Source organism: Gopherus evgoodei, chromosome 13 (assembly GCF_007399415.2).
Source record: "Gopherus evgoodei ecotype Sinaloan lineage chromosome 13, rGopEvg1_v1.p, whole genome shotgun sequence".
In the NCBI taxonomy this organism is placed as follows: domain Eukaryota; kingdom Metazoa; phylum Chordata; order Testudines; family Testudinidae; genus Gopherus; species Gopherus evgoodei.
The window spans coordinates 2,216,523-2,229,711 of record NC_044334.1 but is presented as its reverse complement, the minus strand read 5'-3'; the positions used below and the strand labels follow the sequence as shown (position 1 = coordinate 2,229,711).

Here is a 13,189-nt window from a genome sequence, read left to right as displayed (position 1 = left end):
ATGGGGGGGATAGGGGCAATGAGGGGCTGAGCTCCGCCCGGGGGGGCAATGGGGGGCCAAGCTCTGCACGGGGGGGATAGGGGCAATGGGGGGCCGAGCTCCGCCCGGGGGGGCAATGGGGGGCCGAGCTCTGCACGGGGGGGCAATGGGGGGCTGAGCTCCGCCAGGGGAGGATGAGGCAGTGGGAGGCCGAGCTCCGCCCGGGGGGGCAATGGGGGGCCGAGCTCTGCACGGGGGGGGGATAGGGGCAGTGGGGAGCCGAGCTCCGCCCGGGGGGGCAATGGGGGGCCGAGCTCTGCACGGGGGGGGATAGGGGCAATGGGGAGCCGAGCTCCGCCCGGGGGGGCAATGGGGGGCCGAGCTCTGCACGGGGGGGGGATAGGGGCAATGGGGGCCGAGCTCCGCCCGGGGGGGGCAATGGGGGGCCGAGCTCCGCCCGTGGCCAGGTCCCAGGGGCTCAGGGAGCTCCCCGAGGTCTGGGCCCGGCGCCGGAGCGGAGACGGGGGGTGTCGGTGTCGGCCCCGCCCGCGCGGGCTGCCTGCCGGGAGTTGTGGTCCGCGCTGCCGGCGGAGCGGGCTGGAGCCGGGGCCGGGCCGAGCCGAGCCGAGCCGCAGCCCGGGAGCGGCCGCGGGCGGCAGGTTGGTGGCGGGCGGCGCGGGGAGCCCGGGGGCTGCGGGGGAGCTGGGCCCGGCCCCGCTGCGGAGCGGAGCCCGCGGAGCCGCGCCTCCCTCCCGGGCCGGCCGCGCAGATGTGGGGCTCGGGCAGCGCCCCCCGGTCACCCCCGCCCGGAGCCTGGCCGGCTGGGGGGCTGCCCCCCCACTCTGTGCCTAGGGCAGGGGGCGCCGGCTGGGGGGCTGCCCCCCAACTCTCTCTAGGGCAGGGGTCGCTGGCTGGGGGGGCTGCCCCCCACTGTGTCTAGGGCGGGGGGGCTGGCTGCGGGGGGGGCTGCCCCCAACTTTGTCTAGGGCAGGGAGTGCTGGCTAGAGAAAGATGTCCATGCCTCAGGGTCCCCAGCCTACAGCAGGGGTACTGGCTGGAGGAGGACTCTGCCCCCAACTCTGTGTCTAGGGTAGGGGGTGCTGACTGGAAGGAAGGGGCTGCACCCCAGGTCCCCCCAGCACAGTGTCTAGGGAAGGAGGCATTGGCTGGAGGAAGATGTCCATGCCCCCAGGGTCCCCAACCTAGGGCAGGGGCACTGGCTGGAGCGGGGTACTTGTGCCCCCAGGGTCTCTGCATGGTGCCTACGGCAGGGAGCCCTGGCAGTCAGGCAGCTCTGAAGCAGGGGGTCAGGGCTGCCAAGGGATACCCATCAAGGCCAGGGGGTGGCTTGTCCTGTCCGGGTGTTAACCTGGCAGTGCCAGTGCCCTGCCTGAGGCAGGGGGAGAAGTGGGAGCTGGGGCTGCCAATACCGTAGGTGCTGCCCTGGTTGATTGTCTCCTGACCTCCTGTGCCTCCAGTGAGGGACACCGGCAAATGGGGCAGCAGGTTGGCCGACAGGTGCCCCAGAGCAAAGGAGAAGGCTGTGCCTCATACTCAGGCTGTGGTTTCAGATTCCCACGCTGAACGAAGGCTGCAACGCCTGCTAACAGGGTATCAGGGTCGTGACCCGCCTTCTGGCAAGCAGCCACACCAGCACAGGTGGCTGCTGTAACCCTGCATTGTACCGGAGCATCTTCATGCCTGGGGGTGATGCTAGTGAATCCGTGTCATGCATTCCTCCATCGGAGCTGTGGGTGCCTGAGACTGGTAGCTCACAAGACAGGTGTCAATCTGCTTTTCTGCAGTGGATGCAGGATGTTAATGGGGCCTTAATATTGGCCCTGCAGGTGTAAATCAGAGGAAAACCCAGAAGAGAGTTCCTTTAAGCTGTTGTTTGAGGCTGGAGAGTTGTGAATGTGTCTGCCGTCAGCATATGTCTTGCTGAGGCCTATCATCCCATGCTTGGCTGGGCACTTCATGACACCAGCACAATAGAGACGTTTTGAAAAACAACCCTGCTGTTTCCAGCACTGTGGTAACAGACAGCCTTCCCTGCCTCACCCCAACCCTTGTTTATGGTGAGGAGGTTCCCTCCTCACAGCGAGAACAGAAGATTCCTCGAATGCGGGGTCTGGGACAGCATAGCAAATGACGACAAAATGCTCTTTGCTCCACGGTGATCAGATCCAGAACCCACCAAAGTTGAGACCATGCTTGGTGCAAAGGCCAGTCTGTCTGAAAACTGCCTATCGCTCCCATAAGAATCCTTTAGTTTAACTTCTGCGGCCTCTAATCCTGCCTTGATTTGTTATGTAACGTTTGACAGCAAAGCTACATTTTACAACGTGTGCAGCTTCCATGTAATTTTAAATTGATTGTCTCTATTTTGAACTGATTCTGTGGTTTATTATTAACTGATGCTGAAGCTGCTGGATCTCAGGCCACCAGGTGCCTTTAATTAATAGACTGAGACTCAGTATTAAGGTAGAGAACTTGCAGTTTCATTGGATGCATCCAGCCACCCCTTAGGCAGTGGTTCCTGTGTGGTCACCCGGTTTTAGTGGTCCCAAATCCTGTTCTGAAATAGAAAGGAGGTTCTCCTGGCCTACCAGCGGCACACATGCTTGGGAAATGGTTCTGAAGGCATTTTCTGCTGAGCAGGATGCTCTATTGGGGGTGTGGCTGAAGGGTTATCCTTGAGGGGCAGGGCTACAGGTGACTTTTCTCTGTGGTGAGAGCGATGCCCATGGGTTCCGGTTTGGGTGGTGTCTGCATGGGATAGTGCATTGTGATACCTGGAGCAGGCACTTGTACCAGTCCAGGGAGAGGCGTGTTTTTAACTCTGTTGATCAGACTGTGACAGTTAGTGGGCATGGGTGGGGATATGCTGCCAATGGGCCACTGGGGCATAAGTGTGCCAGGCGATCACCCTGTAGTAGTCAGATGGACACCCCCGCCCTTTGCCTCCTCTGGGATATTAACTTTATCAACCCATTTGTTAAAGAAAAGCTTTGCAGTTATCTTTAACCAGCAACTTCTGAAGATGTCACCTTGAAACATAACAAAAATGCTTTCAGTACAAATCCCTCCTATGCCAAGTGCACCTGCTCACCACACACCCCAGGCAGCCCCTGAACACAATTACTGATTTAAAGCCAAGACCTGTGTTCCGGGAGTCAGTATTTCAAAGGGATACAACTTGTGCCTGCTCCAGCTCATCACAATACACAGTTCCTTTGCAGACACTACAGAGATGCCATATGCACGCTGAGGAATTCCCATTAAAGCCCCGTGGCTGCACACAGTGTGAAAACTGGGAAACAGAATGGATGGAAGTTAGTTTTGCTAATGTACTTGTTCTAAAAGTGCCTTTTTCTAGTTTGGTTTAGAGCTGCCTCAGCCTTGTGCCCAAGCCTGCCAGGACCACAGCAACAGCATCACCGGGCAGCCAAAGCACGTAGCCTGCTAGGCCATTTCAGCAAGGGATAAGCAGTTTGTGCCTTACATATAACTTGCTTTGGAAGATAACAGCACAAACACCCTCCTGCTCCTCTGTACTGTTTCACCACTGCTGGCACAAGAACCTTCTCCCCTGCAACTTTTGCCAGACTCTCTCTCTCCATCTACTTTAAAATATTTTCAGACAGCCCATCTCTCATTATGTACATCTACTGGTGGCTCTTACATTTGGTTGAAGCTTTGGGGGGATACAGTTTGTACAGAAAATACTATTACAAGATAAATCATCTCAGTATAGCTGAGTAAAGTTATCAGCCACTTTATCCTCCAGCTGCTTTATGGCATCTAGATGGCTAACTGCAGTGGATACACGTCCATTCTCTGCTCTGGTACTGCACTTCCTTTCCCACTAATAGGAGTTACATTTTTGAAAACCCCAGTTGTGCTTGTGCCTTCCTTCCCCCATCCCCTTCCTGCTCCAAGATTCCCAGGGAGAGAATTCAGAGCAAACCAATGTGATAGTCAGAGTTGTTCTCTCCTGTTAAAGGGAACACTTACACTCAGACCCACTTTGTAAAGTCTCCATTCCATTTTTCTATCTGGTGCCTTCAAAAGATCCTTGACAAAAGTACAGGAACAGAGCAGCCATCTGGCCTGGAACTTTGTAAGTGTTGACCTTTAAAAACCTTGGTTCTTTGTTAGTTTGCCAAAATAATTCTCAGCTGCCCCTCTCCCTTGGTGTGATAGTATGAAGGGGCATAGCCTTCCATGAATGCACCTAGGCATCTTTTCAGCTTCCATTTACTGAACAGGGGCTGCAGCCCCACAGGATGTTTAAAGGGCAGGGAACTGCGATCGGCCTGCCTAAGCCAGTAACTGTGTGTTGTGGTGGAGAGAGTTACAGAGTGGAATAGCACCTTCGGCCTGGCGGAATGGTTGGACTTTGGGGGCAGTCTGGCACAGTGGGCCCTAGATTTGCCCTAACCCCAAAGTGCAGAGAACCCCAGTCCAGGATTATGCATATTGTGGCAACTCCCAGAGGCCCCAGTCAAGATCACTGCCCCGCAGTGTGGGGTGCTATATAAAATATTATGTATAATAAGATAGGTCCTGCCACAAAGAGCCTACAGTCTAATTAAAGACAATGCAACAAGCGAGTAACAGATAGAGGAAATGGGGAAGGAAGAATAGATGGCGGCAGAGACGTGCTATGGGCACACACAGCAGGATGGCGTCAGAGAAATTAAATGAAACTGAGATTTTTAAAATAAGATATAAACAAAATAGGTCTAAAGTCTGATTACCAAGCAGGTGGGAATGAGGTTCCTATGACCCAGTTCTGGTGTGAACCCTTGCCCAGGGTGCACAGCAAACCCGACACCTCATTGGCACTTAGATAAGTTTGGTTAATTAGATGAAAAGGAAAAAAACCAACCTTCACCCCTCACCCACACTCACCAATTTATTCTTCTGCCCTTTCTGGTGTCCCCTGGTCACAGCAGTGCCCAGCTCTGTCAGAGTGACCGTTCGTTCCCGTGGCATTTCTAGCCCGCCCAAAGCAGGCAGTATTGGGATCCTGTGAAAGAGCCTCGTGACTTCTGCAGATTACAGCTTTGGGTACTTCCTGAAGAGCACAGACATCAGGGGTTTGTCCGAACAGACCCTCTGATCTTTGAGGAGCTCACCTGTTTGGTAACTTCAATCCCACTGCTTTGCTATGCAGAGCCACGGAGCGCGGTCTGCTCCAGGGCGTCCCTCTCCCTGCTGCCCTACAGGGGCACTCATTTCCACTTTGTGTGTCTAAAAGGAGAAAGGCTGGCGTTCCACCAACATGGATTCTGTTTAGTAACCACCTGAGCGGTATCATCTGTTCTCAGTGGAAAGCGCTCTATTCCCTGAAAGGCGTGTCATTTCAGAGCATTTAGATCAAGGTATAATCTGTGATGTGGTACGAGATACATCTGTTAAAAGAACATTTCCAGCTTCAACCCAGCTATGCATCAACCAGATTGTAGAAGTGATGCTGTAGCAGGCAGGAAGAACGGATCGGGGAGCAGCACTGGTTACTGCACAGCGCTCCAGGAGAGAATGGACGAATGTGCACCAGTAACGAGGACAGGAGGGACAGAGGCTTGGCTGGGTAATTACGTGATGCTCCCCCAATCGGGTTCACGTCCTGGAATAAAATGTGGGTGGGAGGGATGGAGAAAACACAGCACAAGACAATGTCCATCATCTGGTTAAGATACTTGGGAGGGTTGGGTAGGGGCCTCATTTCCTGTTCTATCTTTATTGGTCCAAATACTTTCACTTAAATGACCCTTCCTCCTTTGCTGAGTTCCTGCAGCTTGTGGAATGGGATGCAGATCTCCTGCTCAGAACAGCAAGCAGATGCTGAATCCGACACACAGTGAGTAATTCCAGACTGAAAAAGCCCTAATGCCCATCTGGGTTCTTATTTTTTTTCAGACCCTGCCTATCTGCTGCCTTTGAGAACGAATGACCTCAGAACGTTGGCAGGGATGCCACAGCTGATGCTTCACTAACGATAACAGCACCATAGGGCTTCCTGGTCCTCTGAGGCACAGGCCTTGTCAAACATGTAGATGTGAACACTAACAACTCGCCACTCACTAATGCAGTGCTTGTAAGTGGCCGGGGAGCAGGTACAACTGTGCTTCCCCATGGCAAGCCCTTCCCTCCGTGCCCCTACTAACCTGCATGGTGTGGGTGCCTTTAGGAACCACGAGGACTGATCACCTGGCCCTTTTATACACCTCTAAGAACAGCTTCACAAAAATGTCTTTGGAGTGGCTGATGGACTGGAGCTGGTCACTGGATGGACTCCGGGACTTTATAGCTACAGGGATCCAGTCCTTCCGGGACTGTGACACCACTGCCCTCAGTGCTGTTGCTTGCCTCTTGGTGCTGTTTGTTTGGTACTGTTACCACGTTGGCAGGGAGCAGCCCCGCACGTATGTCACTGTGAATTCCCTCATGCAGAGCTCTGATGCCAGTGGCTTACAGAATGGGTATGCTTACTGCCACTCCCCCGAGTGTGTGCGCTGCACACGTAATGACGGGCTTAACCAGAAACTCTATCACAATCTGCAGGAATATGCCAAGCGCTACTCCTGGTCCGGCATGGGCAGGATCCACAAGGGCATCCGAGAGCAAGGGCGCTACCTAAACAGCCGACCATCCATCCAGAAGCCAGAAGTCTTCTTCTTACCAGACTTACCAACAATGCCCTATTTCTCACGGGACGCTCAAAAACATGACGTGGAGTTACTGGAACGCAACTTCCAGACCATCCTGTGCGAATTCGAGACCCTCTACAAAGCCTTCTCAAACTGCAGCCTCCCGCAAGGATGGAAAATGAACAGCACGCCCAGTGGGGAGTGGTTCACCTTTTACCTGGTGAACCAGGGCACGTGCATTCCCAAGAACTGCAGGAAATGCCCACGGACGTATCGCTTACTTGGGAGCCTCCGCACCTACATTGGCAACAATGTCTTTGGGAACGCATGCATCTCTGTGCTGACCCCGGGCACGGTCATTGCGGAGCACTATGGACCAACCAACATCCGCATACGATGCCATTTAGGTATGTATCCAGCAGAAGCAGAGAAGAGCTACAGGTATTTTTCCTCCTCCTTTCTTGCTAAAACTGAGAGCAGTTCTTCCAGGGCTGCGGAACTCGCTGAAGAGCCTGCTGTATTTCAAATTCTGGCACATTTAGTCTGTTCTCATCCAAGTCTGAGGAGGATTTAGAGACCATCCTATGAAGGGGAAAAAACTTATACAAGGATTAGACCTGTATAATAATAAGGCTTATCCTAAACCAGGATAGTCGCAGAGGGGTCATGATGGCAGTCTAAAGGGGAAGGAGGGAATAATTCAGTCTCGGAAGATGCTGCTCAAGGCGCAGTGGCCCGGAGCTAAGGAAGGAAACGAAAGCTCAGATTTTAGGAAACTGGAGCCAGAGAAACTGGGCAATAAAGAAGCGACTCTCTGGGTGAGGGAGCGTCACTGCAAACACTCCCGAACCAGTGAGATTAACTGTTAGGATGGATGGAAGGGTCGTGCACGAGGCTTAGCTTTTCTCTCTACTAGCTCTGAGCCTGCTCTCAGATTGCACACGACACCAAAGCCACTGAGGAGCCAGACATTGGTATCTGTGTCTCCAGGAGCAGATCCTGATGTTTTGCTTGCACCATAGGAATGTTATGTAGGCCAGAGCTCCCACTGGGTGCTGCATCTTCCCTGCGAAATGCAGGAAGGGCTCCGGCCACCCCATTCTGATGGGAACTCTCCATGGCCTCTAGCTCAGCAGCCAGGGGGATTTCTCCTCCCCTTCCCCCCCCCACATTTTTTTCAGACCTTTTAAAATGGTACTGATAGACAATGCTTAGCTTGACTGCAGGCAGGGAGTGGGGATAGGGGACGACACACTCACTGCCTGGGAGGCTCTGACGTGACGGGGCCTTTCTGGGCTGCCCCAAACACTCCAGCTACTTCCACCTGACCCATGAGGGAACTCTGAATTGGCAGGGAAAGTGGCAAACCATGGCTTTCGATACCATCCCTCCTGGGCCACGTGCACGAGAACAGGATCTTAGTTGCTTCAGAGCCTGTGCCCCTCCTGCAGCTTCATCATCTGGAGTGGGGCTGCTGGTAGTGACTCAGGTTTTGCTGCTGTGAGATGACTGTCATGCAGAAGGGTCTGCCTCCATGCAGCAGCCTCAGGGGGCAGCTCTAACCAAAGCTGCAGGAGCCTGTTTTTGTGCACATCAGCCATCCTTTTGAAAAGCAAGGAGAAGAGAGGCCCAGACAACATCTGGCCTCTGCAGATTTGTCTCCGAGCAGAGCCCAGTAGCTACAGCTCAAGAAGCTGAAAGCCTGGATTGCTGACAGTTCTTGGGAGCCCTCTAGCCCTTGGGAGAGCCTGGCTGGGAAAGTGTGTCTGCTGCGCACAGCCAGGTTTCTGGAACATAGAAAGCAATAATATTTGTTGTGGGGGAAGAATCTGCTTGTGGCCCTGCTGGCACACCCCACACGACTGGTCAGCCACCTCTGCCAGGCACATGCACACTGGCACTTGCGTGTTAAGTTAGAGGCAAGCTTCGAAGCAGCTCTCTTGCCCCAGAGCTTCACCAGATCAGCTAGAGCCATGCTCCCCTTCCTTAGGCTAGCTGGAGAGGAGGAACAAGTAGGGCTCTTCATCAACTTCCCCATCTCCTCTCCTCTGGAAGGGACAGGCCGAGGCACCTAGGAGCAATGCAACTATTAGACACCACCTGCCTAGGCTTCCACTTGCTCAGCCTTGCTGGCTGTTTATCCCCTCCCAGAAAGTCAGGGCCACAGCGAGGGGCCCGGCTATTGGCACTACCCAACCCACCTTTGTCAGGCCTTGGCCCTGGAGTCCAGGCCTCACTGTGCCCCCAGGGTGGGAGCCACGTGCCCAGCACTGCCTCAGGCTGGCCTCCAGGCTTCTGAACTTTAGCTCATCTGACTTGTGCACAAGCGAAGGGCCACTTGCAGTTTAAGCCGGTCTGCCCAGAGCCACTCGGCAGGGGAATAGCCCAGCAGGGAACGGGCTAGCTCTGACATCGGGGAACCAGTGAGCAGGGCAGCACAGCCTGGGTTGTGGGCTCGCTGGTGGCTCCCCTCCACCTGGAGTTGAACAGTGGGGAAGAGTGCACCGGTAGGGCTGGGCTATTCTCCCCCTTCCCTTTGGCATTTCCCAGACTCCCACTCCACGCGCTCTAAGGTCTGAGCACAGGCCACTGTGCCTAGGTCAGGGCACCCCAGAGTGCTCTTTCCCTGCCTCAGTGCTAAGGTCCCAGCTCCCCCAGTGGAGAGCAGAGACTTGTGTGTGTTTAAAGCCCCCTGGGAGACCCTACCTTGCTTTTGTGCACTGGTCAGCTTGCTGTGGCGCCCCGGTGTGCCCTGCCTCGAGGAGCCTGCCACTGGGGGACCTGAACCTCTGGTTAGAGTCAGCTTCTTGCACCATCTCTAGGCACAGGTTCCCCGGCTCCCGTCCCTGGATGCCCAGTGCCAAGAGTGGTGCATTGCATCAGCCTGTCCCCTACAGCCCAGAGGGGGTCAGCCAGACATTGCTAACCCAGTGCCCATGCCATGATCAACTCTCTTCCTCATGCCCATCTTATAGGATGGAGCTTCTGCACTCCGGACAGTTTGTGTGGAGGGAACCAGGTTTTGTTTTGCAGTCTGTGAAACATACATCAAAGAAACATAAACAAGCCTCGCTCTCCTGGGCGGCTAGGAGCCCCTGCTGTGCCCACGTGTTTTTGGCACCAAAGTCAGTCTCCTGCTGTGGGTGTTCTGAATGCCTGGGGCTCTGAGCAGCAGCGGAACACATGCCATATGTTACCATTCGAGACTCACAAGTCTCCCCCCAGTTATACACAGTCTATTGGCCCCATTGTAGCAGCTTGATCCCCAGTCTGTAATGAGGGACGTTACTTTCACAAACCAAAAGGTATCCTCAAGGAGCCAGCTGCTTGCTGGGGGGCCTTGGTGTATTAATATCTCAATAAAAGCACAGGTTTCTCAGTGGCATTGGTCAGTCCATAATAGCCAGTTTAGCTGGGGCTGCCTGGATTTCTACCCAACTCGGTATATGTAAGGCCACTGTCACCAGAGTATCTGAGCACCTGGCAATCATGACTGGATGTTGTCCTCATGGAACCCCTGGGAGATGGGGCACCGCTAGCCCCATGGTACAGAAGGGATCTGAGCCACCAAGCAGATTACATGACTTGGCCAAGGGCACACCGGGAGTCTATGGTTGAACCAGGAACTGAATCCAGGTCTCTCGAGAGCCCCAGTTCAGCGCCCTCCCCATCAGACCAGTGGAGAACATCTCTGCTTCCCTCACACTTCAGATCCAAAGCCAGATAAATGCCTCAGGATTCCTGTGCCTTTGCTTTGGGCACTTTGCGGCCTCAAGGCTCCCCCCAAGGAAATGTGTCTGGGTATCACGCTAGTTCATGGCAGGCACTGAATACAATCAGCCTTCAGTTACCACACAGGGTTGTATGGCTGTCAGGCACTGGACTGAGGGGAAAGCAGTGCAGGGAGTGAGGGAAGCCCTTGCTGAGCTGGGGGGAGCCAGACCTGGGATTGGATGTGGAAGCCCACCTGGGCACTGAGTACGTGCCTGAGTTCCAAGCACTGCAGGTGGAGTGCAGCATTTCTGTCAAGCCGAATTCTGGTTCAGCACCAGCCCTGCTCAGAGCTATATACGTTTGGGACACAGAAGGAAGCGGCTCCTGACTCTTCACCCCCACTGCAGCACAAGCCACATCACCATTCACCACTCACATGCAGCTCACTGCTTGGATTTCATTCCTGGGGGTGAGAGTTAAATACCTCACAGGCTCTCCGAAATGTGGCTCGCTAACACGGCCATTAACTGCCAGGGCAGGCTGCGCTGGGCAGCAGCTTGTGTCTACGCACTGCACCTCCCAGCTCTGGCTTCAGGCTGGTGAAGCTCAGCATGATGGGAAAGTGATGCAAACTCCAGGGCTTGGCCCTGTATTGCCATCTCTCAGCCCATGGCTCAGACAAAGGGTTCCCCTGGTCCCTAAAGAAAAGGGAGGCCTTGGCCACCTAGAAACAGCTCCCCTGACCAACACCTGTCCTCTTTTGTCTCCTGTGTTTCCTGCCTGAAGGTCTGAAGACTCCCAGCAACTGCGAGCTGGTGGTGGGTGGCGAGCCCCAGTGCTGGGCTGAAGGCCGATGCCTCCTGTTTGACGATTCCTTTCTGCACACTGCATTTCACGAAGGCAAGTACAGCATGCCCAGCTCCTGCCAGGCTCACGCCTTCTAGACACCCCTGCCGCCTCACCTCATCTCACTCAGCTATTGAAAACATGTTTACAGTCAGGCTCCTCCAACCCCAGGAAGGGAGGGGTAAACTGGGGCAGGTACAGCAGCCCCTCCTCCAAGGCCTGGAAAAGGTTTGGATCAATGATTTGGCTTTCCCTTTGTCTCCCTGCACTCAAAACCCTGAGAAAAGGCAGGAGGTCGGTCCTAGCCAAATAACCAGAAGGAATCTCAATGAGGCCTCTTCCAGATTCTGCACCCAGCCCCCTCCCGCAAAGAGGTGTTAGGTATTTCTCCAACCTAAGTCTTTTGGGGCTTGCACATCACTAACCCCCAGCTGCTCCTGAAGAGGGGTGGCGCACACACAGCTTCCAAAGAGCCCTGGGCCCTCTCCACCTCACAGTCAGCTGCTTGGCCTGACTTGTGTTTGTGACTTTATTTCAGCCTTGCAAAATTGTCACAAGCCTTTACCAGCCCAGGCCTGAGGCCTCTTTGTCTGTCTTTCCCATGGTGACAGGGAGCATGAAAACCAGCATGTTGCTCTGCAGATGGACAGACGGTTTTGCAAAGCTGCTATAATATAAATGCAAAGGGTAGCTGTGTCCTGATTCCCCACTTCCCCAGAGCAAGGTTCCTTGCCTCGGAGCCACCCAGTGCCACACAAGCCACTTTTATGGCAGCTAACAGTAACAAACAGCATTACTGACAGGTCAGGATGTGGCAGATGGTGTGAAGTGTTTGATATGCTTTGTGCCAGGTAGTCTCTTTGCCTCAGTACAGGGAGGGAAGCTCAGACTCTACCCACTACATCCCACCCAGCCTCAGTGAACACTCTTTCCCAACCAGTTATCCAGATCTTCTGCCATTTCCCAAGTACTCACACTTGGAAGCAGGAAGCAGAGTTTCCTGGTAGGTCTGGTCTGACTCCTGCTTCAGGCACAGGTGCTCCTGTGGAATCTGTCTTCTCCTCCTGGGGTCAGGTGTCCTCTGACTCCTCCTCTCTGACTTCAGGCTGGTGCAGCAGGAGTAGGGCTGGGTCTGCTGCTGGAGCTCTCTTTCCCTTGCTCAAGCCTGGTTTGTGCGCTCATGGTGCTCACTGCCCCAGGGGAAGGGATGGGAGCTCTGTACCTGATTTATGTCCCTTTCCCCCCACTTGGGCAGAGCTGCATCTCAGTACTGTTTCACTTATGGGCGCTCTGCTGAATGAACATGTATGAGTGGGTGATGGCATAGGAGCAGCTGTCATGTGTTTTACACAGGGAGTACTTTGGGGAGAGTGGGTGCTGCTCCCCACATACACTCGCCTGCAGCAATGGGAAAACAGCCCATTCCCAGAGACCTGGGGGATTGCCAAGGACAGATTAGCATGCTGAGGTTCCCAGGGCATTGCTCATTTTATGGGACTGGTCTTGGGACAAAGCAAGGGTCTTGGGATTTGCATGCTAAGCAGCACCAGGTGCACTCAGGGTTTGGCTGGGAAACCTCCAAGGACATTCGCTGTGGTGCTGATGACTCAGTAGGGGGCACCTTTCCCACCCAGTCAGCACTGAACCAATTCCACCAGCTGGGGCGGGAGGGGGGGCACTGTGCTGCTGGCAGGGCTCTGTTTCAGATGAGAGCCTAGCCAATGGTCAGTAAATAACTTCTGTCCCTTTCGGTTGGACACAGATGGCACAGCGGGCACAGCGCTAGCACCTCACTGGAATAGACACTCTCTCCCTACCCCCCAGCGTTCTGGCCATAATCTAGAGGGTCATTACATGCTGCCTCATTCAAATGCCCTATGCAGTTCCATGGACAGGTGGAGTTTCACGTCGTGTTCCCAGTGGTTCTATGGCACTGCCGGGCATTGTACACGTGGCTGAGCGTACCCACCCCTGTGGAGTGGAGGAAGCAG

General features: G+C 54.6%; 1 protein-coding gene across 3 annotated transcripts in view; it reads left to right on the top strand.

Annotated features, from left to right (window-relative positions):
• Positions 1–583: 583 nt before the first annotated feature.
• ASPHD2 (aspartate beta-hydroxylase domain containing 2) overlaps positions 584–13,189 on the top strand; it is a 19,438-nt gene continuing 6,832 nt past the window's right edge. For 2 of the 3 annotated variants that reach the window (XM_030582386.1, XM_030582384.1), the window contains exons 1-3: positions 584–638; positions 5,908–7,045; positions 11,139–11,252. In XM_030582386.1, the coding sequence (XP_030438246.1) occupies positions 6,160–7,045; positions 11,139–11,252 (1,000 nt within the window). In that variant the 5' untranslated portion in view covers positions 584–638; positions 5,908–6,159. Of the gene's footprint in view, positions 639–978; positions 5,579–5,907; positions 7,046–11,138; positions 11,253–13,189 lie in introns of those variants that run through there. The other variant, XM_030582385.1, reaches the window with a different exon arrangement.